This window comes from Calliphora vicina, chromosome 4 (assembly GCF_958450345.1).
Source record: "Calliphora vicina chromosome 4, idCalVici1.1, whole genome shotgun sequence".
NCBI classification, from domain to species: Eukaryota; Metazoa; Arthropoda; class Insecta; order Diptera; family Calliphoridae; genus Calliphora; species Calliphora vicina.
The window spans coordinates 81209523-81236420 of NC_088783.1; the positions used below are offsets into that span (position 1 = coordinate 81209523).

General features: G+C 32.4%; 1 protein-coding gene across 1 annotated transcript; it reads right to left on the reverse strand.

Annotated features, from left to right (window-relative positions):
• Positions 1 to 251: 251 nt before the first annotated feature.
• Karl (lipocalin/cytosolic fatty acid-binding protein Karl) lies at positions 252 to 25886 on the reverse strand. Its single transcript, XM_065508149.1, has 5 exons — positions 25642 to 25886; positions 12449 to 12586; positions 1537 to 1660; positions 678 to 834; positions 252 to 619 (listed from the first exon to the last, which is right to left on the reverse strand). Exons 1-5 carry the CDS (start codon positions 25774 to 25776, stop codon positions 457 to 459), a joined length of 717 nt encoding a protein of 238 aa, XP_065364221.1. The 5' UTR covers positions 25777 to 25886; the 3' UTR covers positions 252 to 456.
• Between the last annotated feature and the right edge of the window lie 1012 nt (positions 25887 to 26898).

Consider the following 26898-nt stretch of genomic DNA (forward strand, 5'->3'; position numbering starts at 1 on the left):
ACAACACAGTGTTGTATTTTAGAGATGTTGGCTAATTTTATAAACACATTTATATTTTTCTTTTATTAAAATAAGTAAAATATGAAATACATTATATGCTAATATATATATTATTAGAAAATCGTATAAAAACATTATATGATATTGAAATGAGCATATGTTGATATTATATTGCCATGTTGTATTACACTTTAAAATCATAAATTATGAACACTCTAATTTTGTAATTTGATTTATCACAGTCCGTTAAATACATTTATTTGGTGGTCTTAATTTCACAAAAATATAAATGATTTTATTGAATTCTATTACAAATTATTGAATACATGTATATATTTAAAAAATACAATAAACAAAGAAAACTTTATACATATTTTTAATAACATGTAAAATTTATTTTACATTTCAATTCAAGATTATTTTGATGGATTTAATTCTAGAAGATAATATTTTTTATTAATTCTTTAATATAACTTTAAACATTTGCTTAGCATTTTTTCGTCCATTCACTATATAGGCCAAAGGATCGTCCTGTGATGATTCCATTAGATTATCACATGATGTGTGATTAATGGGAAACATAAATGATAGATCTATATCGTATCGCGGTAATTTCTCTCTAAAAGTAAATATAATTATAAATTTTAGAAAATATACAATATATCACGTTCTTATACCTTAAGAAATTTACTACGTTATCACCTAATGTTGGTTCTCGTGATAGTAATAAAGCTGATAAATATCGTGGATGTTTCTTTTTCTCCGCACAATGCATTATAAGTCCCCAAGACTTGTAATCGGTATCCAAGACATATGTGTTGTAAATGCCTTCATCTGGAAAACAGAATTAGATTGATTATTATATAATTTTAATAGGAATTAATTAAAAATATGTTTAAAAAAACTAGGCTTAAATTGAACTTTCTAATCCAGTACAATTTTCAAAATGATAAAGTGATGGTAAACTTTTTGACTGCTTTCTTATATTTTACAAATTATAGGCCAATGTACAGTAGGAGAATTAAAAAAGGAAATAAATCTGAATGGAACTGAAGTTATATTATTGTGAAGCAAAATTAATTTTTGGAAACCTTTAAAAATAATATGTACTTAATTTTAAATTAAATTCTTATATTAGTTTTGTTTTCAGTTTTTCCAATTCTAATTGAAATTGTTGCATTCTCAATCGTTTCTTAGCGGAATAAGTCCAAAAATACATCATAATTTCGCCAAAATTAATAAATATTTATAGTTTTACTTATCTAAATAAGAATAATAATGTAACCTTTATTTAATTTAGTAGATTTTGAACAGGATCTAATTATTATTTAATTTATTTTTATTATAATTTTATTTGATTTGTGAGAAATGTGGATGAAATGCAGTTTAAAACTTGCAAATTAACTAATTATCATAAGTAGGTCTTTTTAATTTGGTCAAAATTAGGGATCGCAACTATTCTTATTGTGTTTATAAATTATATAATCAACATGCAACTGAAAATGTTTTTCGCATTATTTTTTGGATTCTACTTACAAATATCTTCCGTGTGCATCCAATGAGAAGGTGTATTAAACTCTGGAATTAGCCATGTAATATTGCCTTGCAGTTTTTCTCTCAATGGATCCTCAGCATATATGTAGGTAAAGTTCATCGTAATCTGAAGTCGGAAAAAGAAATCAAATAGTATAAAATATATATTTAATTACCACAATTAAAATTTCTAATGTAGATACTATTGTCAACAGTCAAATCATAATATAGTTTTCATACAGGGCCTTTACCTTCATAAATCCTTTAAAATTAAAGTAAAATACACATAAACCTCTAAAATAAATAGGGATTTGTAAAATTTGAGTAAATGAGCAAAAAATTTTAAAAATTTTTAATTTCAATAATTTATTTTCGTGAATGATTTTCAAAAGTTGACCTTATATGGGAGCATGACTAATTATAGACCGATCGCCATTAAATTAGGTCCTGTGATTTATGTCTATATGAAGCTAATTTTTGTTGATTTCATGAGGATACCAATATTTTAAGAGATTTGTGCTCGTTAAAGTGATTTACGGAAGAGGGTCTTATATGGAAACAATGACGAATTATGGACCGATCATAATAAAATTTGTTGACATGAATTCGGTATATATAAAACTTATTTGGAGCGAAACTTGTGTAGATACCTGCATAAATTAAATATTTATGACCGATACAGTCCAATTTATGGTGGACATTTGTATGGGGGCTATATGAAATAATGGATCAGTTTCAATAGGATTCGTTCTTGGGATGAAACAAATGTACCAAATTTTATCGATATATCTTCAAAATTGCGACATGTACTTTGCGCACAAAATTTAGATGGACAGCCAGCCAGACATCGTTTAATTGACGTAGAATGTGATTCAGAGTATATCGGTATACTTTAAGGTGGTATAAAATAAAAATTGGGATAAATATTTTTAATTCATTGTTACCACTTAGGTTTTAGAAAACTGAGATAAGTCTATCTATGGCATGTACCAGACGAGATGTAATTGTCAAAAACCTAAGTCTGTTGAGAAAAAACTAACTCTTGCAACAACAAAATACATACATGCTAGTTTTTGAGATATAGGCTTTATTATACCCTTCACCTTCGTGAGAAGGGTATATATAACTGTGTCATTCCGTTTGTAATTTCCACAATATAATTTTCCGACCATATAAAGTATATATATTCTGGATCCTTATAGATAGCGGAGTAGATTAAGTCATGTTCATCTGTCTGTCTGTTGAAATCAACTTTCCGAATATAGACAATATGGATATCTAATGATAGATATTTCAAAGACCTTTGCAACGACGTATATAAGACCATAGTAAGTTGGACCTACAATGGGTCAAAATCGGAAAAAATATTTTTTAACACGAATTCTTTTTTCGTTAAATATCAAAAAAAATTTAAAATTTAAAAAAAAAACAATTCGAACAAAATTGGAAAAAAAATTTTTTTTGTTTAACTAAAATATTTAAAATTTTTATTTTCAAAACGTCGAAAAGTTTATAATAATAACTGTGGTAAATTTCATTAAAATCGGAGATCCATTATTAAAAATTATAAAATGGTCAGTAATGTAAAATTTTAAACAAATATATACATAGAGACCCAAAAGTGGGTAAACACTAGCAATTTTTTTAGATCATTAAAATCATTATAGTCCGATATAATCTTTTTTCCAGAATCGAATCTGTTATTCGGCCCAATCTCCAACAAAGCCAAACATTTAAATTTTAATCAATAGATAGATTATTGGGTTTTCATTATCTTAAACAAAATTATGTAGAATTTAGTAGAGATCATAAAAATATATTGTAGAAAAACTAATTTAATATTTCTTATGAATTACCGAAATAAACAGTTTTTTCAGAAATCTTGTTTTTTCTACGACAGAGGGTGTTTAATATAGTCCCTCGATATATAAAAACCACGATCAGATCCATGTTTTAGTTATTGTATGGTGTTTTAGCCAATGTATCGTTGGTGTCATGTAGAAATGACCTAACTCGTATTTTTTAGTTTTTTTTTTAATGTTCGTGCATTGGGTGAACTTCTAACTTTTTCAAATATGACTCCGCTTGTTTTTTTATTTCATTTTTCACCAGGGAGACACTTAGGTCCTTATGAATGTTAATATTTCTCACATACCAAGTAGCTGCTGTTATCATTCGTAATATTTTATTTTGGAATCTTTGAATTTTTTCAATATTAGAAGCTGAGGCCGTGCCCCATAATTGAATTCCATAGCACCATATGGGTTTTATTATTGAGCTGTACAGCAAAAGTTTGCAATCTAAACGCAATCTCGAGTTTTTACCAATTAGCCAGTAAATTTGTAGTAATTTTAACTTCATTTGAGTCAATATCGTATCTATATGCTTTTTCCAGGTAAGACGTCGGTCTAGATGCAGACCTAGATATTTAACTTCAGTTTGTTGAGGTATTATATGATTATTTATTAGGATTGGAGGGCACGATTCTCTACGCAATGTGAAAGTGAGATGTATACATTTTTGCTCGTTTACTTTTATTCTCCATTGTTTTAACCAACTTTCTATGTCGAGTATATGGTCTTGTAAAAGTACAGATGCTTCTTGGGGGTTTTCATGAATGGCTAGTATAGCTGTGTCATCAGCAAAAGTAGATATGTGGGGTACGCCTGCTTCAATAGGCTGTGGTGAACTTATGAAGTCTCCCTCTTTAAGAACGAACTTTCGATGACTTAAATAACTTTCTAGAAGCTTGTGTGTGTTCACTGGTAAATGTTGTTTTATTTTTATAGATAATCCTTCATGCCATACTTTGTCGAAGGCTTGCGAGACGTCGATGAAGAGTGCAGAACAATATTTTTTTCTTCAAGTGTCTTGGATATGATTTCTACCAACCTGTGAGTTTGTTCTATGGTGTTATGTTTTTCTCGAAATCCGAATTGATGAGTTGGAATACAATCAAAATGATTCACTATCGGCTTTAACTTGTGCATTAACAGTTTTTCGAATAGCTTTGATATATTTGACAATATGCTAATGGGTCTATATGATTCTACTTTACTGTGATCTTTTCCCGGCTTAGGTATCATTGTAACTAAAGAAACCTTCCATTCTGGTGGATAATATTCAAGGCGTAATATAGCATTAAAAATAAATAGGATTATTCTTAATGCAATTTGGGGTAGCTCGACGAGCATCTTGTTACTGATTTTATCAATACCAGGTGATTTTTTGGAGTTTAAATCAACAATAGCCTTGACAATCTCTGAAATCTCAAAACGAAGTGGTTCAGCTGCAGCAATATGGGGTAAAGTAGGTGGTAACTCTATTATGTCGTTTGACTCCTTTGGGGAAAATACATTCTTTAGATGACCAACAAACAGGTTTCCTTTTTCAGTATCGTTTCTCGCCCAGCCTCCACTAGAATTACGTAGAGGAGGTCTGCTCATAACAGGTCTTTTTAACTTTTTTGTAGCTCGCCATAGAGAGTAATTTGAGTACTGGGTGGCATCTAAGTTCTCCAGATATTTATTAATTGAGTCAGTTTTGCGTTTGTGAAGAAGCATACTGAGTCGTTTGCGACATTTTCTAAGCTCCGTTTTAAGTTGAGGGGATCTGTAGAGTTGCCACTCTCGACGAACTCTTCTTTTTTCAGCTAATAACTGTTCAATGTCTGCAGAATAGAGTCTATTGTATCTTATTTGTTGGGTTATTTGAGTGGCATGTTCAACAGCAAGTTTTAAGTTTTGTTCAAAATTTTTGAGTGAGATATCGATATTTGGTGTTCTTAGCGATATATTTTCTGTACTGTGTGTGCTAATATATTTTCTATATTTCAACCAATTTTTTTTCGTGCTTGATATTGCAGAGTGACCAGTCGGGGATACTATTTCTAGGGGGTTCAATAGAGTAACGAAGGTGGGTGAGTGATCCGAGGATAATTCTAATGAAAATTTAACCTGCATTAGTTCCATTGGTAAATTTTTTGTAACTGCAAAATCAATGACATCGGGTATTTTGCTTGGGTCAGTAGGCCAGTATATTGGTTCTCCGCTCGACAGCACATTCAAATTCAATTTAGAAATTGTATTAAACAAAGCGCGACCATTCGGGGTTACAAGTCTTGATCCCCAGTGAGTATGCTTAGCATTATAATCGCCAGCTGCCAGGAATCGGGGTCCTAGTGATTTGTAAAAATGTTCATATTTGTTTTCAGTAATCGGAGGTGAATATATCGACGAAATTAATAGGTTTCTGTAGCAATCATCCAAACAGATTGTCGTAGCTTGAAGATAATCTTCACAAATATCACACATTGAATGGTGTTTGATACGGGTTTTAATTAAAATTCCAGAGCCTCCACATGCTCTATCTCTTGGATAATTTGTGCCATAAAAAACATAGCCATTTATCTTAAATAAACTTCTAGACGTCAAATGGGTTTCCGAAACTAACATTATATCAACTTCATGACTTTTAAGAAAATAATCGAGTTCGTTTTTATGTTGGCGAATGCCGTTAGCGTTCCAAAAAAATATTCTTAGGCAGTTCATGGTCTGTTAATTAATATTTTTTAGTGATACCAAAACATTTCAAACAAATTCACCTCGTCACACAAATTAAATAACGGATTTACAAGCAATTGTATAAAAAAAAAACAAGTAAGAAAGTATGGTCGGTCAAGCCCGACCATATAATACCCTACACCAAATAAATGAGTAAAAATATTTTTCTTTTAAAATTTCAATAATTTATATTCGTGAGTGATTTTCGGAAGTGGGCCTTATATGGGAGCTATGACCAATTAACATAAAATTAGGTCGTGTGCTTTATGTCTATATGAAAGTTATTTATGTTGAATTTTGTGTATATACCAACATTTTTAAGTGATTTAAGCACGTTAAAGTGATTTTCGGAAGCGGGTCTATATGGGAGCTATGACTAATTATGGACCGATCGTAACAAAATTTGGTGACATGAATTTTGTAAATATAAAACTTATTTGGAGCGAAATTTGTGTAGATACATATATAAATTAAACATTTATGACCGATAAAGTCCAATTTCGAGAGGACATTTGTATGTGAAATAATGGACCGATTTCAGCCAGTTTCAATAGGCTTCGTCCTTGGACCGAAAAAATTATATGTACCAAATTTTATCGAAATATCTTCAAAATTGCGACCTGTACTCTGCGCAAAAGGTTTACATGGACAGCCAGCCAGACAGACGGACGGACATCGTTTAATCGACTCACAAAGTTATTCTTAATCGACTCCGCTATCTATAAGGATCCAGAATATATATACTTTATAGGGTCGGAAAATTATATTGTGGAAATTACAAACGGAATGACAAACTTATATATAACCTTCTCACGAAGGTGAAGGGTATAAATATGATGCACAATTATGATGCGCGGCTCTGATAATGGTATATCTATAGCCATGGCCAAATATGTTCATATATGAAGAGTACTTTTGTTGACCACATCAATCCTCTCACAATTCCCACATCTTTGCATTCTGATATTTTTTTTTTTGACGGTTGGTTGGCTGGATACATCAAGTTGTTGGGTAACATACATACATACATATTGGTTGGTACCTTGGTCATTGAACACTTTCATTGTTTTCATAAAAATAATATAAATTGAATGATAACGAAGCAACCGAAAACCACACCAAAATAAAATACATACATACATTCATTAATACTCGTATGGGAATTTGCAATGAAAGAAAATAAAAGAAACTTATAGTTAGTTACATTCCGAATAACATTTCCACATCCTAAATATCGTATGTGTGGTTATGACGCCATACTACAGATGCAACAACAACAATAAAGTGCGCTTCACTTCAAAAGCCCATCCGATCAACACGATCAAACAGGCAACCCAATGAACCAATCCAACTGACCAAGTCAGTGAGCGAAAATATACACAGGGAATTATGTACATCGCCAAAAAAATAAGTAAATGCTAGAGAGCATCCGTCAATAACGGTTATTCGCAGTTTGTTGGGTTGTTAATGTGACTGTGATGTGACCAACTGAGAAATTCTCTAAACGAATTAAATTTTTCGGACAAATTCAGCATTGTTTGTGATTTCATTTGTAATTTCCGAATTTCAAAATTGGAGGGAGGAGAAAAAAGCCCAGGAAAAATCATACAATGAAACGATGAACCCAAAAGAAAATCCAGTGCACCTCTTCGAGACAGATGTGAATTGCTCAATTACGCATTCGAAATTATCTTCTAGCATGTTTATCGAGGGGACGAAAAGGATGAATTGGTTCAAACTAACAATGTCCTTATTTCGAATGACATGTAAGCAAAGCGATGAGATTCACAGTTTGGAAGAAAGGACGAATGAGGACGACCTCCTGAACACAGAGCTAGATAATGTCACGATTGTGTTCAGTTATAAGATTTCAATACTTATTAATTGTTTGGCCTAAGGTAATTAGGCAGATTCAATAAAAAAAGAAAAAAAGATGGAATAAATCTGTAACTTCTAAACGGTTAGTCCGATTTGAATGAAATTTAACATGCGCAAAGATCCAAACGATCCTATTTCATCACTTGGGTTTCGAATTCAAAAAATCTGGTCGTAGCTATCAATTATATCATATAGTTTAGGAGATATTAAATATTAAAAATGTTTACCCTCATTACTCAAGTCCAAATATTTCCCGATTTCTTTTATTGGACTAACAACAAATTTATATGTCAAATAAAAAAAAAAATTTTGGACTCCAAAGTTATATGCATTTGAATTTAAACAAGTAAGCGTACTATATTGGGCTTTGTCGAATCTTATATACCCTTCACCAAATTATATTTAAAAATATTTTTATTTAAAAAGAATTAATTTTTTTTAAATTGTTTTTAATTTTTTTTCCAAATCGTTTTTAAAAATTTTTTATATTTTGGAAAAAGAATTTAAGACAAAAAAAAATTTTTTTGTTGAAAAAAAAAAATTCAGGTTAAAAAAATATTTTTCCCGATTTTGACTCATTATAGCCTATAGCCTTATATACATCGTTGCAATGGACTTTGAAATATCTATCATTAGATATCGATATTGTCTATATTAATGACTTAGTAATCCAGCTATAGATCAAAACTATTGCAAAAAGCGAGGTTGTCCCGGATATATTGATGTATGAATAATGTATGTAAGTTATTTGGGGCTACGGAGAGTTGATTTCAACATACAGACGGACAGACGGACATGGCTATATCGACTTCGTTATCTATAACGATCTAGAATATATATATTTTGTGGGATAGCAAATGAAAAATGTAGAAATTAAAAACAGAATGACAAACTATAAAAAGGCGATTTTTCGTTAGTTTTTTTGGGAAAAAGTACTTTTATTCTTTTTAAGTTTTCTAAGAAGATGTATAAGGAATTTATACTTTTTGAAAAGCTAACTTTACATCAAATCTTTTAAATGAAAAAAGGGGATCAGGTTCATTAAAAAAACGCCAATTTTTTATGTAAAATTCAATTTTAGGGCAAAAATTCTCAAATCGCATTGTCAATATCAAAATGTAGTAACCCATTTTAGATGGTCCAATATGTTCTTAATTATTTTGTAAAGGGTTCCGATAACCCCGACATTGGTATAGTATAGCCAAAAAACATAAAAATCCCAAAAATGTTTTTTTTAGTTTTTTTGACTCTGTTGACGGTACCGATTTAAGAACACATTGAAAAGAGATTTTAATTTGTTGAAAGCAGCTATGAGATGTCAAAAGTTGAAATTTACATAAAAAATAGGCCTACTTCGGAAGGCTTTAGACCATACCAATTATATTGCTTTTATAATATTTCCCGAAATGTTATCTTTCAGACAAATATAAATGAGATTATTTATATTTTTTTCATGATCTTTATTTAATTTGACTCAGTAGAGGTTTTTAAACAATTCTTTCTAAAGATTGTTATCAAATTTGTTGTTAATTCAAAAAAATATTTCAAGAAAATCGGAAAAGATTTGGAACCGTTATTAGCAAAAAAGCAGACTAAGGTAGGTAATAATACGAACATTTTAATTTTCAAATGCGAATAACTCGTAAACTAAAAGAGATAATATATAGCAATAATGCCCACTTTAGGGCATTGTGGCTCTGCAGCCCCTTGGTGTTTTCAGCTGAAATTCAAAACTTTAGAAGTTACAGATTTATTTCCACTTTTGTTTCAGTTCTCCCCTGTACATTGTGGGGGTTATTATGCGTTTGTGTGGATGTTTGTAACGTCCAAATATATCGGTCTAACACCCACCTTAAGTATACCTATCGACTCAGAACCACTTTCTCGATTTAAACGACGCACAGTGGCACCATTTGAGTTTTTTCGTTGCAAAAATCATAAAATTTAAATGGAATATGATAGATAATTGATCAGCCTATGAAATGAGTATTTGAAAGTGGTTCTACGCCTTTCACGTGCCTACTTATGGGTTAGCAAAGTTGAAATTTGTGGAAAAATCAATTTTATGGAAAGTAAAATAAAATATTTTTTAAAATTTTTGATTTTTTATGTTTCTTTATGATTTAAAATTATTCCAGAAAAGATAAAAAAAACATTTTTTTTGGTTGGTTTTTCACGGTCATATGTCACATTTGAAACCATGTCTTTTTGCAAAATTTTACCTCTAGCAAAAAATGGGGCAAGAAAGGGCAGCTGGAATTTTTTGCATTAGGTAAAGGAATAATTAAAGAACTTATTTTGAAAATATGGTAACTATAGAAATTCATAGTTTTTTTTTTTCATTTTCCATCAAAGTTGAGAAACATTGAAAAAATGGATAGTTGGTGAATATCGATTTACCTGGACAAATACAAAACAAACAGTACAATTTTTGTATATTCTTTTCTTAATAAATAGATCTATCAATATAATGACGATCCGCTACATAGTTTTCTACATATTGTATCTGAAAGCGAACCAAATTACTTCAAAATTGTCTGTTTTTTTGAAAACTAAAAATCAGTCAACTTTGAAAGGCTATATCCAAACCAAAAATCTGATTGTATTAAGAGTAGCATATTTGAAATCATTGGACAATTTACTGTACAACTGGTTTATTCAGTATTTTTTAGGTGCATATGGAATTTTGATTTTTGCAACCTCACTTGTTCTACGGGCGCCACTGTGCGATGTCTGTCCGTAAATCTGATTGGCTGGCTGTCTGTCCATGTAAACCTTGTGCGCAATGTACGGGTGGCAGGTCGCCATTTTGAAGATTTCTCGATAAAATTTGGACATACAATTTTTTCGACCCAAGGACGAAGCCTGGCTGAAATCTGTCCATTATTTCACCTAGCCCGAAATAGGACTTTATCAATCATAAGTTATATTTCGCTCCAAATAAGTTTTATATATGATGATCGGTCCATAATTAGTCATAGCTCCCATATAAGGCCCACATAGAATCTTCTTATATATAAATAGGCCACACGTTTTTTTGTGGTACACTTTTAAGTATGTTATTGTCCACCAATATTGATGAAACATATATGGTTTAAAAGGCTATTTTCTCTATATTTGCAGATCATCATTTTTTTGTAAATTCTTTTCATAAAAGTGGTAAAAAGCGTTTAAAAGTGGTCGAATTTCGGCCACCGGGCGATCCTAGTTAAATATAAATAAGTTTCATATAGATATAAATCACGCGACCTTATTTCATGGCGATCGGTCCATAATTGCTCATAGCCCACTCCCGAAAAGCACTCACGAAAAAAGAACAAATATTTCTAACTAGGCTGATTTGGGTTAAAGCTTTTCAAAATACAAGATCCCCAAATTAAATTAAGAAGACTTCACTAGAAAATATAGGGTTCTTTTAATGAAAATTGCGGTTTATGATGTTAAATTAATATTAGCTGTAACTGATCTATTGTCCATATTTATCCATAGATGGTCACATTATTATTGCCAGCATTCCAAATGCTTACTCCAACTACAACTACATACCATCATTGAATTTAACAGCTAGTTGTTGTTATTGTTGTTGTTGCATGCATAAGTTGCGGATGATAATCAGAATATTATGTGGCAGGTATTGTGGCAAACCATGCACCACACATTTTCGCTTTTCATTGTAATGCAAATTGTTGTAATCCATAAATGAAATTGCCAAGAAGAAGAAAACGACGAAAAAGTAAATGAAGAAGAAAAAGATTGAAGATGACCCTTTCCTTTCCTGGAAAAGAAATGCCAATGGCCACTTACATACTAATTTCCAAAGAAACCTCCCTCCCTTGTTTTGAAAGAAATGCATTCTTTTATAGTTTTGGTATTCGGTTTTTGTTGGTTGTTCGTTTGGCGGGATGGATGGATGGATGACCGGCTGGCTGGCTGGCTGGCTGGCTGGTTGGTTGGCTGTTTGGTTTGTGTCTAAGCCATCATCAAGAGTCATCTCATCTAGTACTTTTTACTTTGCCAAGTTGTTTTCCTCTTCTTTTCATTATTTTTATTTTGGTATTTGTCAAGTGAAAGTTGTGTTGTGTCTGGGATAATAAACGACAGTACGAAAATTTCACTTGTGTTTCTTATCATCATCATCATCATCAACGTATGGTATGAGCGCGGCGGAAACCTGTTCCTTTTTGTTCTTAAATAAATATTGTAGATTTCAGTTTCTTCACTTTACTTTCCGCCAAAAATTATAATTGCATTGTATTGGTATGCAAGCTGGCTGGTGGACTGTTTTTTTTTTTTTGGTTTGTAGGTTGACTGGCAAACAGGATGGGTAGATGGATGGTTGGATGGATGTATGGTCAGTTGATTGTATTGGTTTTTGGGTGTTTGAGTTACAGTTCGTTAAGGATTTTCATGCATATATTCAGTCAGTCTGTCTGTCTGTCATACTACTAAGTATTCATTCATACATTTATACTTACATGCTGATCATTACTGGTGAATGTAAAGTGACTACGCATGCAGGCGTATTCTGGCAATTCTTCTGTGGAGGCATAATACTGCACCACATACCAACAGCCCATCATGGCTTCCAAATCGAAATTACGTTGAGCACGTACCTGCAACGATAAAATGTAGTTTTAACTTAATTACAGATGTAATTCATTTCTTCTTTTCTTTTTTTTTGTGCTTTTGTTCTCATAATGTAATTTTATTAAAAATTCAGTAGAATCAAATGGAATGATGAGTGTGATTGACATTTGGTGGAATATTTGAATGGTCAACAGAGGTTGTTTAACTCTTAAATGTTTTTCAATAAATAAAAAGATTACATAAATATTGATTTGGCAAAAAAAATTAAAAGGAAATAATATTTTTTTTTTTTGCAGTTTTATTAACATTTTTGCAATTTCTCTTAAAAAAAATAGATATGAATGCAAAATAATTTTTAAATAATTACTTTTTAATTAAATTATTTTTAATAATTTCAACTTGCAAATTACGTTTTCTTACTAATTTGGACATGCTGATCACTAATCTAAAATATGATCAATTTGTGTTAATCTAACTAGATTAACACATTCTTTAATAATATAAGTTAGAAATATCGAACGATGTACATCACTAAAGACCTTGATTGTAAACTGATTCCGATGAAAATTAATGTGAATTATAAGATTATCCAGAGGAAGATCTTATCGATGATGACTCCTCCTGATGAAAATTTAGTTTCAGATGCTTAAAATATTTGAATATCGCTATCGCCACGAATAATAACTATTTTATTAGCAAAGATGGAACCAAATGGTATAAGAGCACTAATACTTTTACTCGTCAACAAGCCCTTAATATTACTCGTGATTTATCTGCTACGGTGGATACCGGTAAGATACCAAATTTGAAGATTTTCTAATAAGAAAGCTGAACACTTCCATAATCAATGGAATGCAAACAATCCTGATAAACACCCTTTCTCTTGGAGGGGGGGGCTTTGACAATACGTCATACGGTGCTATTGATCTAGCACTGCATTGAAAAGGAGTTCGTTGTATTATAAGGAAATGGATTTTGGAAATGCTTTCATCCAAGGTTATTAAGTTGGATTTAGGAGGATCATCGAAGACTATTAGGGCAACTAGGGTATGTCCACAAGGTGGCGTGTGGGATAATAATCATCTAAGGGGGCTGACCAGCCAAGACAATTCTTGTACCATTTACAAAACGGAGAGTTATTAGACTCATAGAGCTTACATTGAATGGCTCACCTATAGGATTTTCTAAGGAGGTAAAATATCTGGGGGTTACACTAGGAATTCTCATTTATCTAATAATATCAATAAAGCTACTAGGGCTCTGCTAGCGACTTTTTGGTAGATGGAGGAGGCCATTAGGAGTGCATCCAGACTACCAGCATCTTAGGCATTCTAGGCATCTTTGGAAATGATCCTAGTATTGCAATATTGGACTATATGTCACCAACTCTTGTGTTACATAGGAAATTTAGGGACCTTTTACCTAAGAGGGACGAGTGGTTAAATCAGACATGGTGGCAAAATAATGCCGATCAAGATGGTTCCAAATAGGCTAATGGTATCACTGGGGGTATTTATGGGCTGAATTTTCAAAGGGGTATCCCAATTGGTACATTCCCATCAATATTTCAGGCGGAGATTTACCCTATCCTTATATGCTCAAACGAATGTTTAAAAAGGTGATTAAGGAATACTAAGATATTTGTTATGTCAGATAGCCAGGCTGCTCTTAGAGCCTTATCATCATATGAGGTGAGGTCTGGTGTTGTTATGGACTGCTAGACATCCTTGAATGAACTCGGTACACACAATGAACTCACATTGTGATGGGAACCTGGCCATGAAGGTCATGCTGGCAATGAACGCGCTGATTCTCTTATAAACAGGGGCGACCGACGCTCATTTATAGGACCAGAACCATTCTTTGGCATCCCACTTGGATACACTATGGAACGTATTCGTTCCTGGGTTGAAGAGGAATTTGCTCGATTTTGGAGTAATTTACCAGTATTAAGACAGTCTAAATGGTTCATTACCCTATTCAGACGTAGATCCCTGTCATTACTTTCGCTCAGTAATGGTGACATGAGAACACTTACTGGATTATTAACCGGACACTGTAGATTTAAGTATCACCAATGTATTTTAGGTAATGCTGAGAATGAACAGTGCAGGTTTTGTGAAATTCATGCCGAAACCTCTGAACATGTTCTATGCGACTGCCCAATGCTGGCAACGTGCAGAACTAAATGTCTCAGAAGAACACTTATGGCCCCGGGGAGAGTAACTGATCTGTCAACAAATTGAATAATTGTCTTCATACGTAGCCTAAATCTATTGGGTTGAAAAATCTTAGGTTGCACAAAAGATCCTATGGGTCGCAGTGCGTAGATCACCACTAATAATGGAAAAAACTATTAAAGTAAAAGGCTGATTCTTTATTGGAACTTTAGTGATAATTATATTGACCATATAAAACCACAACCAGTAAAATGTTCTTTGTTTATCGAACAAACATTTCATTTGCCTAGAAAACTTATTTTTTATGACGCCTCTGTAAATATATATGTACATATTTGTAGTGATTATTTTGTATGACCTTGAAATTTCTAAAGCGGTTTTCATATACATAAGTAGTATATTTTTGTTTAGTCTTATCACAAATAATTCCTTCCAGCTTATTTCTGAACCATAAATAATATATACATAGAAAATCTATAATGAAACAATGTAAAGCCATTCATTACTTAGAAAGTGTGATGATTGATTCTTGTTGAGATGATTTCTTATTTTGTTTGCCAATAACTATAAACATTTTTCATAAACCATTTACAGTCGCAACGAAATTGGGGATAGATGTTGGGTTATGGTATAAATTATGTTTAACTTTTTAACTTATTTCAATTATATATTCTCACCAATATTTTTATAATAATTCAAATTACTTGGTATAAAAACATTTCATTTATAGCATCCCTAAATTTTCGTTACAAGTGTAAACAACTATAGATATTTTGTTTTCGAAAATCGATCTAATATAAGGCATAAAGCTGATATCATGCTGCTGTTCGTTGTTATTGTTGTTTTATGTGATACTAGCTGAACCCGGTCCGCGTTGCTGGCCATTAGAAAACATCTGTTTTATATTGCATCTCGATCTCGATTTTAATATACAGTGTCGGTGAATCAACCTTCAATGTTAATACATGTAGTCGCATTTCGGCTGGTTCTAATGAATTCAAAAATTCAGTATGGAAATATCTTATTCATGACCCTATAAGCAAACCAAATTGTTTATTACAGACAGAAAATTAAAATCTGACTTTACACTGTTACCTAATAGGCTTTTCTGAAGACACCGTGAAAATATCATCAAAATAGGTCCAGCCATTTTTGAGTCCATACGGAACATATATACACACATCCATTTTTATGAAATACTAGCTGAACCCGGTCCGCGTTGCTGGCCATTAGAAAACATCTGTTTTATATTGCATCTCGATCTCGATTTTAATATACAGTGTCGGTGAATCAACCTTCAATGTTAATACATGTAGTCGCATTTCGGCTGGTTCTAATGAATTCAAAAATTCAGTATGGAAATATCTTATTCATGACCCTATAAGCAAACCAAATTGTTTATTACAGACAGAAAATTAAAATCTGACTTTACACTGTTACCTAATAGGCTTTTCTGAAGACACCGTGAAAATATCATCAAAATAGGTCCAGCCATTTTTGAGTCCATACGGAACATATATACACACATCCATTTTTATGAAATATAGGGCATTAGCGGTATAATGTAAAAATTAGATTTTTACACACCCCTCCGCCCACAGACCGAATATCAAAAATCTGACTATACAGTGTTACCCGCTGGGATATTCTGAAGATTCCCTGAAAATTTCATCAAAATCGGTGGAGCCGTTTTTTATATATATAGATGGCATTAGCGGTATAATGTAAAAATTTGATAATGCCACGCCCCTCCGCCCACAGACCGAAAATCAAAAATCTGACCTTACAGTGTTACCCGCTAGACTATTCTGAAGATTCCCTGAAAATTTCATCAAAATCGGTCCAGCCGTTTTTGAGTTCATTCGGAACATACATACATACATACATACATACCCACATACAAACATCCATTTTTATATATATAGACTAGCTGAACCCGGTCCGCGTTGCTGGCCATTAGAAAACATCTGTTTTATATTGCATCTCGATCTCGATTTTAATATACAGTGTCGGTGAATCAACCTTCAATGTTAATACATGTAGTCGCATTTCGGCTGGTTCTAATGAATTCAAAAATTCAGTATGGAAATATCTTATTCATGACCCTATAAGCAAACCAAATTGTTTATTACAGACAGAAAATTAAAATCTGACTTTACACTGTTACCTAATAGGCTTTTCTGAAGACACCGTGAAAATATCATCAAAATAGGTCCAGCCATTTTTGAGTCCATACGGAACATATATACACACATCCATTTTTATGAAATATAGGGCATTAGCGGTATAATGTAAAAATTAGATTTTTACACACCCCTCCGCCCACAGACCGAATATCAAAAATCTGACTATACAGTGTTACCCGCTGGGATATTCTGAAGATTCCCTGAAAATTTCATCAAAATCGGTGGAGCCGTTTTTTATATATATAGATGGCATTAGCGGTATAATGTAAAAATTTGATAATGCCACGCCCCTCCGCCCACAGACCGAAAATCAAAAATCTGACCTTACAGTGTTACCCGCTAGACTATTCTGAAGATTCCCTGAAAATTTCATCAAAATCGGTCCAGCCGTTTTTGAGTTCATTCGGAACATACATACATACATACATACATACCCACATACAAACATCCATTTTTATATATATAGAAGATAGATAGGGCATTAGCGGTATAATGTAAAAATTAGATTTTTACACACCCCTCCGCCCACAGACCGAATATCAAAAATCTGACTATACAGTGTTACCCGCTGGGATATTCTGAAGATTCCCTGAAAATTTCATCAAAATCGGTGGAGCCGTTTTTTATATATATAGATGGCATTAGCGGTATAATGTAAAAATTTGATAATGCCACGCCCCTCCGCCCACAGACCGAAAATCAAAAATCTGACCTTACAGTGTTACCCGCTAGACTATTCTGAAGATTCCCTGAAAATTTCATCAAAATCGGTCCAGCCGTTTTTGAGTTCATTCGGAACATACATACATACATACATACATACCCACATACAAACATCCATTTTTATATATATAGAAGATAGATAGGGCATTAGCGGTATAATGTAAAAATTAGATTTTTACACACCCCTCCGCCCACAGACCGAATATCAAAAATCTGACTATACAGTGTTACCCGCTGGGATATTCTGAAGATTCCCTGAAAATTTCATCAAAATCGGTGGAGCCGTTTTTTATATATATAGATGGCATTAGCGGTATAATGTAAAAATTTGATAATGCCACGCCCCTCCGCCCACAGACCGAAAATCAAAAATCTGACCTTACAGTGTTACCCGCTAGACTATTCTGAAGATTCCCTGAAAATTTCATCAAAATCGGTCCAGCCGTTTTTGAGTTCATTCGGAACATACATACATACCAGAGCTGTAAATGAATCAATCATTTTTGAATTAATTCGCGAATCATTCACACAAAAAAATGAATTGAATGAAATTTGAGTCAATTCAAATGAATTTGGTAAAAATGAATTGCAATTCGTTTCCAATTCAAATGAATTGAATTGATTTTGAATTAATTCAAATGAATTTGGTAAAAATGAATTGCAATTCGTTTCCAATTCAAATGAATTGAATTGATTTTGAATTAATTCAATTCATTTACAATTCATTTGAATTGAATTGATTTTGAATTAATTCAAACGAATTAGAAAAAAAATTAGCAATTCATTTCCAACTCCGACGCGAAATTCGCAGCATATTTAGCAGATTCTTCAATGTCATTAAGTATGCAGTATAATTAATCGACGGTTAAAAAGTCTTCCTTTAAATATAATGCGCCGTTACCATCGTCAGCTGGTGTTGAAAGATTATTTTCGTACGCCTCTATTCTAAACATCCCTAAACGTGGATTTCTGACCTTACAGTGTTACCCGCTAGACTATTCTGAAGATTCCCTGAAAATTTCATCAAAATCGGTCCAGCCGTTTTTGAGTTCATTCGGAACATACATACATACATACATACATACCCACATACAAACATCCATTTTTATATATATAGAAGATAGATAGGGCATTAGCGGTATAATGTAAAAATTAGATTTTTACACACCCCTCCGCCCACAGACCGAATATCAAAAATCTGACTATACAGTGTTACCCGCTGGGATATTCTGAAGATTCCCTGAAAATTTCATCAAAATCGGTGGAGCCGTTTTTTATATATATAGATGGCATTAGCGGTATAATGTAAAAATTTGATAATGCCACGCCCCTCCGCCCACAGACCGAAAATCAAAAATCTGACCTTACAGTGTTACCCGCTAGACTATTCTGAAGATTCCCTGAAAATTTCATCAAAATCGGTCCAGCCGTTTTTGAGTTCATTCGGAACATACATACATACATACATACATACCCACATACAAACATCCATTTTTATATATATAGAAGATAGATAGGGCATTAGCGGTATAATGTAAAAATTAGATTTTTACACACCCCTCCGCCCACAGACCGAATATCAAAAATCTGACTATACAGTGTTACCCGCTGGGATATTCTGAAGATTCCCTGAAAATTTCATCAAAATCGGTGGAGCCGTTTTTTATATATATAGATGGCATTAGCGGTATAATGTAAAAATTTGATAATGCCACGCCCCTCCGCCCACAGACCGAAAATCAAAAATCTGACCTTACAGTGTTACCCGCTAGACTATTCTGAAGATTCCCTGAAAATTTCATCAAAATCGGTCCAGCCGTTTTTGAGTTCATTCGGAACATACATACATACCAGAGCTGTAAATGAATCAATCATTTTTGAATTAATTCGCGAATCATTCACACAAAAAAATGAATTGAATGAAATTTGAGTCAATTCAAATGAATTTGGTAAAAATGAATTGCAATTCGTTTCCAATTCAAATGAATTGAATTGATTTTGAATTAATTCAAATGAATTTGGTAAAAATGAATTGCAATTCGTTTCCAATTCAAATGAATTGAATTGATTTTGAATTAATTCAATTCATTTACAATTCATTTGAATTGAATTGATTTTGAATTAATTCAAACGAATTAGAAAAAAAATTAGCAATTCATTTCCAACTCCGACGCGAAATTCGCAGCATATTTAGCAGATTCTTCAATGTCATTAAGTATGCAGTATAATTAATCGACGGTTAAAAAGTCTTCCTTTAAATATAATGCGCCGTTACCATCGTCAGCTGGTGTTGAAAGATTATTTTCGTACGCCTCTATTCTAAACATCCCTAAACGTGGATTTCTTTCAGATGATAATTTTGAAAAGCTATTGTTGTTTAAGGTGAATGATGCATTCTAATTAAATCTAATTAGCCTTATTTATGAAACTCAATTGTGTTTTGAACTACATACATTGTTATTTTTCCTGATTTTTGATTATTTTTGGAAGATAGTTTTATTTTTTTGAAATAAATATAATATAAATATTAGCAAAAAGTTTGTTGTTGGGTGGTCGTGGGTCACAAAATTTCAAAAATTATTAATTGCTTCTTGAATATTAAATATGTTTTGTCGTTCAGTGTATTTCAAAATAAAAATCAGTTCTTCTTGAAGAAATAAACTCCAAACACCATGTTTTCATTGATCAGGCGCGTATACAGGACAAAGCTTTTCAATTTTTGTACTGGATATTTTCATTTTGGTAGGAGAAATCTTTCATTCCCCCTAGAGATCTGCTCTTGAATTTGATTGATTGCAACACATTTTTGAATCATTCATTTGAATTGCTAATTCTTTTTTCTAATTCATTTGAATTAATTCAAAATCAATTCAATTCAAATGAATTGTAAATGAATTGCAACTCATTTTACAAATTCATTTGAATTGAAAATGAATTGAAATTCATTTTTGCCTAATTCGTTTGAATTGATTCAAATTTCATTCAATTCATTTTTTCAATTCAATGAATTAATTCAAAATTTAGCTAATTCATAATGAATTAAAATCAAAAAAGAATGATTCATTTACAGCTCTGATACATACATACATACATACCCACATACAAACATCCATTTTTATATATATAGATAGATAGATTCTTTGGTTGCTGTTGTTGTTATTCTTCAATGATGTTGTTGCTGCTGCGGTTGTTGTATTATAAACACATTGATAAATGTGTGATGTCGTGTTTGTCACAAGTGTTGCATATTGATGAGATTTTTATGGGGTGCTCGCTACTTTTGCTGCCTCGACCATTGAATAATGCTGCTTCTGCTGCTGTTGCTTTCCTTATTTCATTTAATTTCAGTTTTTTTTTTCGCAGCTGACAAAATACTATAAACAAGTAGTACCAGTATTCGAAATAACTAAATGAAAAAATAATAAGAATTTGAAATTTTGTTTTCTATCTGGAATATTTAGGCGTCTATTTTGCTACTGTGAATTTATGGTTTTAATATTTGGTTTATACCCTACAGATTGAATTTTAAAACGTGACATTATGAGTTTGCCAATTGAAAATTGTATACAGATTTGTAAATGTATTCGGATGTAAAGATTCTTATATTCTATCAGAGCAGTCGCAGAACAAATTCAGTTTAAAGGGATAAACACATATGTATGTACGGACAACAGCAAAACGGTCATTAGATCCCGAGAGAGAATGTTCATTATATCGAATGCAGGAGATAACGAAGCATTCATCGGTTATCCTTGTATGGATTCCTGGACATGGATACATAGAAAGTCGTTTCCATCATAAATTCCTACGAACTCAGGCTTGATATTGGCATTCCTCTATTGAGGGGAAAACAGTTAATTTCACATAAACTTCATTTACTTGCTAAAGGAATATGCGATAGAAAACCCACTTGCAAGGAGACCAAAAAAATCTTGCCCAATATGAATATGCTGAGGAAACGGATTTGCGGCCATTACTAGACACTGGGCTCTAGGTTGAGTACCACTTACAACGGCTTCTATAGAACCAGTAATGACGAATGAGGAGTCTTTGTTACTGTCCGGCATTTGGGGACCTAAGATGTAGAATTCTTGATCAACACTTATTGACAAAATCTGTCTATCAAGAGATGATTTAGGTAAGATACATACTTTCATTTAAACAACAGGATGGCTGAAGAAAGAAGACAGCCAAAAAACATAGGACAAATGTGATGAACACAAGTTATCACTGGACCTACTCTTGCACCCAAGTGAGCTATGATTCCAACAGCTGACAATGAAACCTAATCTACATAATTATTTTTAATCTGGACAGTTAAAGATTAATTACCAAGTCTGCATATATAAATATCTATAACTTCATCGTATTGCTCGTTTGCTATACATATGATAACGCCAATATATTCGTTTCCAATGAAATTCTAGTGTAGCTAAAGATGAGCTGTAGTGCTTTTTAGACACAGAACTGACAATTTTAATTAAAGATTCTTATATTCTGTTCGAAATTCTTATTCGACACTAAAATCGAAAGTTTACAAAGTATTTCTGACATATTTGTTCCTGCATAATTAATTTCGGTTTTCCGAATTTACGGGACCATAGATGAATTCGGGATCGTACAGGATATATTGATGTATCATTCATGTTTGTAATTTATTTGGAAACTTGATTTTAACAATTAATTTGTTCCGTTGGATGTGAAATCATTTCTGAACGGCTAAGACAACTGCTTAGGCTACCAGATTATGATAACATAATTCAAGTCAAAAGTAGTCGCGGAACAAATTCAGTATCATGGGATATCAAAGAGGGATATCCACATATTTTTTGACAGCAAAGTGATCATTAGATCCCGGGAGAATATATACATTAGGACTATAACTTTTATAATTTTTTTTTTTGCTAAATACCATTACTGGACCATTGATCGAAATAACCGAAAATCTGGGATTACAATAAAACACGAGTTAAGGCCTTTCTATATTAAGGTAACGTCGATATGTATATTTAAGAGTTTTTCCCTACACTGAGTAAATGAGTGATGCGATTTTCGGAAGTGGGCCCTATATTGTAGCTATGATTAATTCTGGACCGATCGCCATGGAATTAGGTAATGTGAATTATGTATATGGGGGATTTCTTGACAAGTGATCTTCCGATCGGGATGAAATCGATGAAACCATTGTTAGCATTAGGTTAGTTTGCACCAGGTGAGTCCATTGGATGTTAATTCAGACACAATTTTTCAACAAGATCGGTCAAGAAGTCTCTGAGTTAGAGGGGTTCAAAATTTGACATTATGACCAAACAGGGGTTTTCTCATCCATGTAACTTATTCTTAGCAAAATGTGTCCGAAATATTTTAGATAGCTATTTCTTCAATCTTTCGAAAAAAAACTTTTTTTCAAATCGGAAGACATAGATTTCAAAAGTTGGTTCACTTGACATGAATCCCCCATATATTTCTGTTGAATTCTATGTGAATACCATAGTGGTTGTATACGTGATTTTCATGAACCTTATATAGGAGCTATGACTAATTATGGACCGATCATCATAGAATTATGTGACATGACTTCCGTATATAATATTTATTTGGTGCGAAATTTGTGTAGATAGTATCTACTAGATACCTATATAAATTAAACAATTATGAACAATAAAGTCCTATTTTGAGAGGATATGGGTCTTGGTGAAATAATGTACCGATTTCAGGCTTCCTCCTTGAGCCGATTTAATAGGTATCCTCCTTGAGCCGAAAAAAATCATGTGCCAAATTTGATCTATGTGCAAGGTATATATGGACAGCCAGAGGGACGGGCGAATGGACAGATAGTAAGATTAAGGTTATCTGCGTTGGTTATCAATCACCTTTAACGGTGGTAACATCACAAACGTAGTTTCGAAGATGCGTTGGTTATCAATCACCGTTAACGGTGGTAACATCACAAACGTAGTTTCGAAGATGTAACCCGCCAAAAATCAGAACCAAACTGTAACCTTTTGTGAATGAATTGCCATTTGATAAAGCTCGCTTGTTGGCGTCGTTCCATATACGAAAGTTTAGCTTGTTAATAAAGACATTCATCCAAAAAAAAGCCACGTCAGTAATGATGAGTTTTTGGCCAAAATTGGAGTTCTTACCATGGTATTCGGCATCAGTAACTGAATAATATACAACAGATAAAACAACAAGGCCGCCCGACACTGTCAAAATCGACCCACCCTAATTGGTTCCCTATTGAACACTGAGAAATTTATAGAATTTCCTACACTGATTCTTTTTATTTTAGGTTAGTTCAGTAAAACTTCGGGTATTGTCATAACTTCTTTCAGCTCAGCTTCTTGTATGATATAATGTAAGTTCACGTTTTAAGTACACTATGGCTGGAAGTATTCGCATGTACATTAAAATATGGTTAATATGATATACTAGTCTGGTTGATCTGGTGTGAAAAATTCTGAAGATTGAAAATAAACGAATTTTGCTTTGGTCGGTTCAGTCGTAATTATTAAACCAAATACTGGACCTAAAGATCCTAATTTCACAGACTTTTTCTAATCCCGGGAAATAATAACAAGAATATTCATATTATCCCCTATATCAGCAGCAAAATATTTTGCAAGTTTGTTCTCTTAAGTTTAAATATGATCCACATACGTGTTTTGGTCCCACAAGTATCACACTACAATTGGATCTTTGCTTCAAAGCGATCTGAGTTGCAATCGGTTTAATATTGTCAACTCAACTATGTCCCGGTCCACACTGTGAAACATTTGCTGCAAAACATTTTTAAATTCTCTTTTGAAACTGCATTCGTGTCCACACAGTGAAGTTTTTGCTTTTCAGTTTTTGACATTTCTGTACAGAACGAATACGAACGAATAAATGTGAATGACATACTCAACAAAAACTTCATGTACATGAAACATTGTACCATAGAGAACATAGAGCGGAAACTCGAAAAAAACTCAAACAAAAAAGTTACTCAAAATAATCACACATACGAGTGTTGTTTTTGTTTTCACATAGTTTTTTTTACTAATACATTCTCACCACTTAGGTTTTTGACAACTGAGTTAGGTCTTTGACAGGAGAGTTTCCGCTCTATGTGTTTTCTCTATGCATTGTACCCTTTTCCATTTCTCTTTTTCCTTTCATCAACAAACTCAAATATTTTGCAGCAAATGTTTCACAGAATGGATGGGGACTACTGATGTATTACCTAAAAGTTTTTTCTCGGGAAAGACAACAGAGGAACTATTACAAGAATATCAAAAGTACTCCCGGAATAAAGCTTTATTATTCGATTTAACTTGGATACAAATAAGTTTTATATATATAAACAGAAACCAAACAATCATATTTTGTGAGGATCGATCTAAAATTGATCATAGATATCATATAACTCTTAGTACATACATTTAAAACCAACTTGAAACAGTATTTTGTCATTTAAATTATTGATTTATTTTGATCTTTTTCAATGTCATTGTTAAACAAACTGGGTCATTTTAAAGCTAACTGATTTTCGAATTTAGGCAGGGCATTATTACAGTTCGAACCTTACCGATCATAACTTTTGCTACAGATTTTTCGTGCGAATTTTAAACCAAATTTATGTATTTTTTATAGTTTTTTACAATACAAGTGCTTAGAATGCGAACATTGATGGATATGACTATTTTACATTGTGGTTTGAAATGTTTTGAAGATGATAATGAAGAAAGTTTTTTTTTGCCCGCCTGTCTGTTCATTTGTAATATATTTACGAATTGATTTATTAGAGAAAGATTTTTTGTTTAGTTCACAAAAAAAAAAAATAAAAAAAACATAAATCGAGAACACTTTAAAACTGCACACACACTTTCTATTTTCAATAACAAACTATTTTTATTTTTTTCACACAACACTTTATGAATTGCTAATCGAGTTTTGCTGTTATATTTTGTTTTAGATTTTTTTTTGCTGCAAAGTAAATACACTTACATTAGGACATCTTTTTTTCAAATCCGTACGTTTTTTGGCTGTAAAACTGTTGAATTTCATCCAAGATTGTGTAAAATCTAAGCAAAATGTGGCCATAAATAAAATCACTAGAAAAGTTAAAATTTGCGAAGCCATTTTGGCTAGTTTTTAATGTTTTTTTTTGTGGCGTCAAAGATCTTTTTAACACTTCCGGTTTCCGTTTTAGATCTGCTAATTTTGTTTTTGTAATTTAATTAATATTCATTCTAATGAAAACGTCATGTCACCCAGAATATCAACTGCAAACTACGAGCAATTTGAATTTTGAGTTTTGTGTTTCTTAAAAAATTCTCCAGAGATTGTTGCTGTAGTATTTAACGGATAAAAAATCCGAGCGCGTAGCGCAATAGTCACCATATTATTGTTTTGCTTTTTGTTGTTGTAGATTTTGTTTTGCTTTTATTTTGATATGATGTGTAGGAGAAATTACAAAAAAAAACAACAAGAGAAGTTTTGATTCTATATTGCTACTTGCACAATGGTTTTTATATTTTTATTTTATTTTGTTATGTTTTTATTATTATTTTATTTTAAGTTTTAATCTTTATTGAAATTAAATTAGTAAAAAAGGAATGTTTTCCCTGCAGCATGGAAAATAATAATAAGGGCAACCAAGAATATTATGTTTGGATTTGTTAAACACAGTCCACAGTGGGGCAGAATCAAAATTTTTTGGAAATAAATCTGGGATTTCTAAACGGCTGGTCCGATCGGGATAAAATTTGAATTGGGCTCAAACAAAACAACATAGCTCGGAATAAATGTGGATCAAATTGTTCCTAATATTTGCAATCCTATTAAAATTTTGATATAAATTTTAGTTTTAGAAACTCAATGAATATGTAGTATGTAATAAAATCTTTAATTATTAACGAAACTCAATGAAATTTTCAGCGTTTTTTGTCAAAAGGTCAAAGGGAATCCCGCAATTCCTAAAAATTGGAGCGAAAATCCCAAAAATGGTATTTTTACAATATTGCCTATAGGGTCCACATTTCCTTTGGGGCTGGGAAAATACTTTAGGGATAAATAGGGAACACATCAGGGTTTCCAAAGCTGCTTTCCGTTTTCTGATCCCAGCTTTGGGATTTTAGAACATGTGGCCTAAAGTTGAAATTTTGATAAAAAATAGGTCAATTTCTAAAGGGCGTAGGGCCGACATGTTCGAAAAATAGGACATGTTTTTTATACCAAAATATTCTCCGTAAAGAAGGTTTA

Coding starts and splice junctions, on each gene's coding strand:
- Karl (XM_065508149.1), bottom strand. CDS start 25,776: ATGGCTTCGCAAATTTTAACTTTTCTAGTGATTTTATTTATGGCCACA. Junction 12,587..25,641: donor TGAAAAAAAGATGTCCTAAT/GTAAGTGTATTT, acceptor TTATCGTTGCAG/GTACGTGCTCAACGTAATTT. Junction 620..677: donor AACGTAGTAAATTTCTTAAG/GTATAAGAACGT, acceptor ATTTACTTTTAG/AGAGAAATTACCGCGATACG.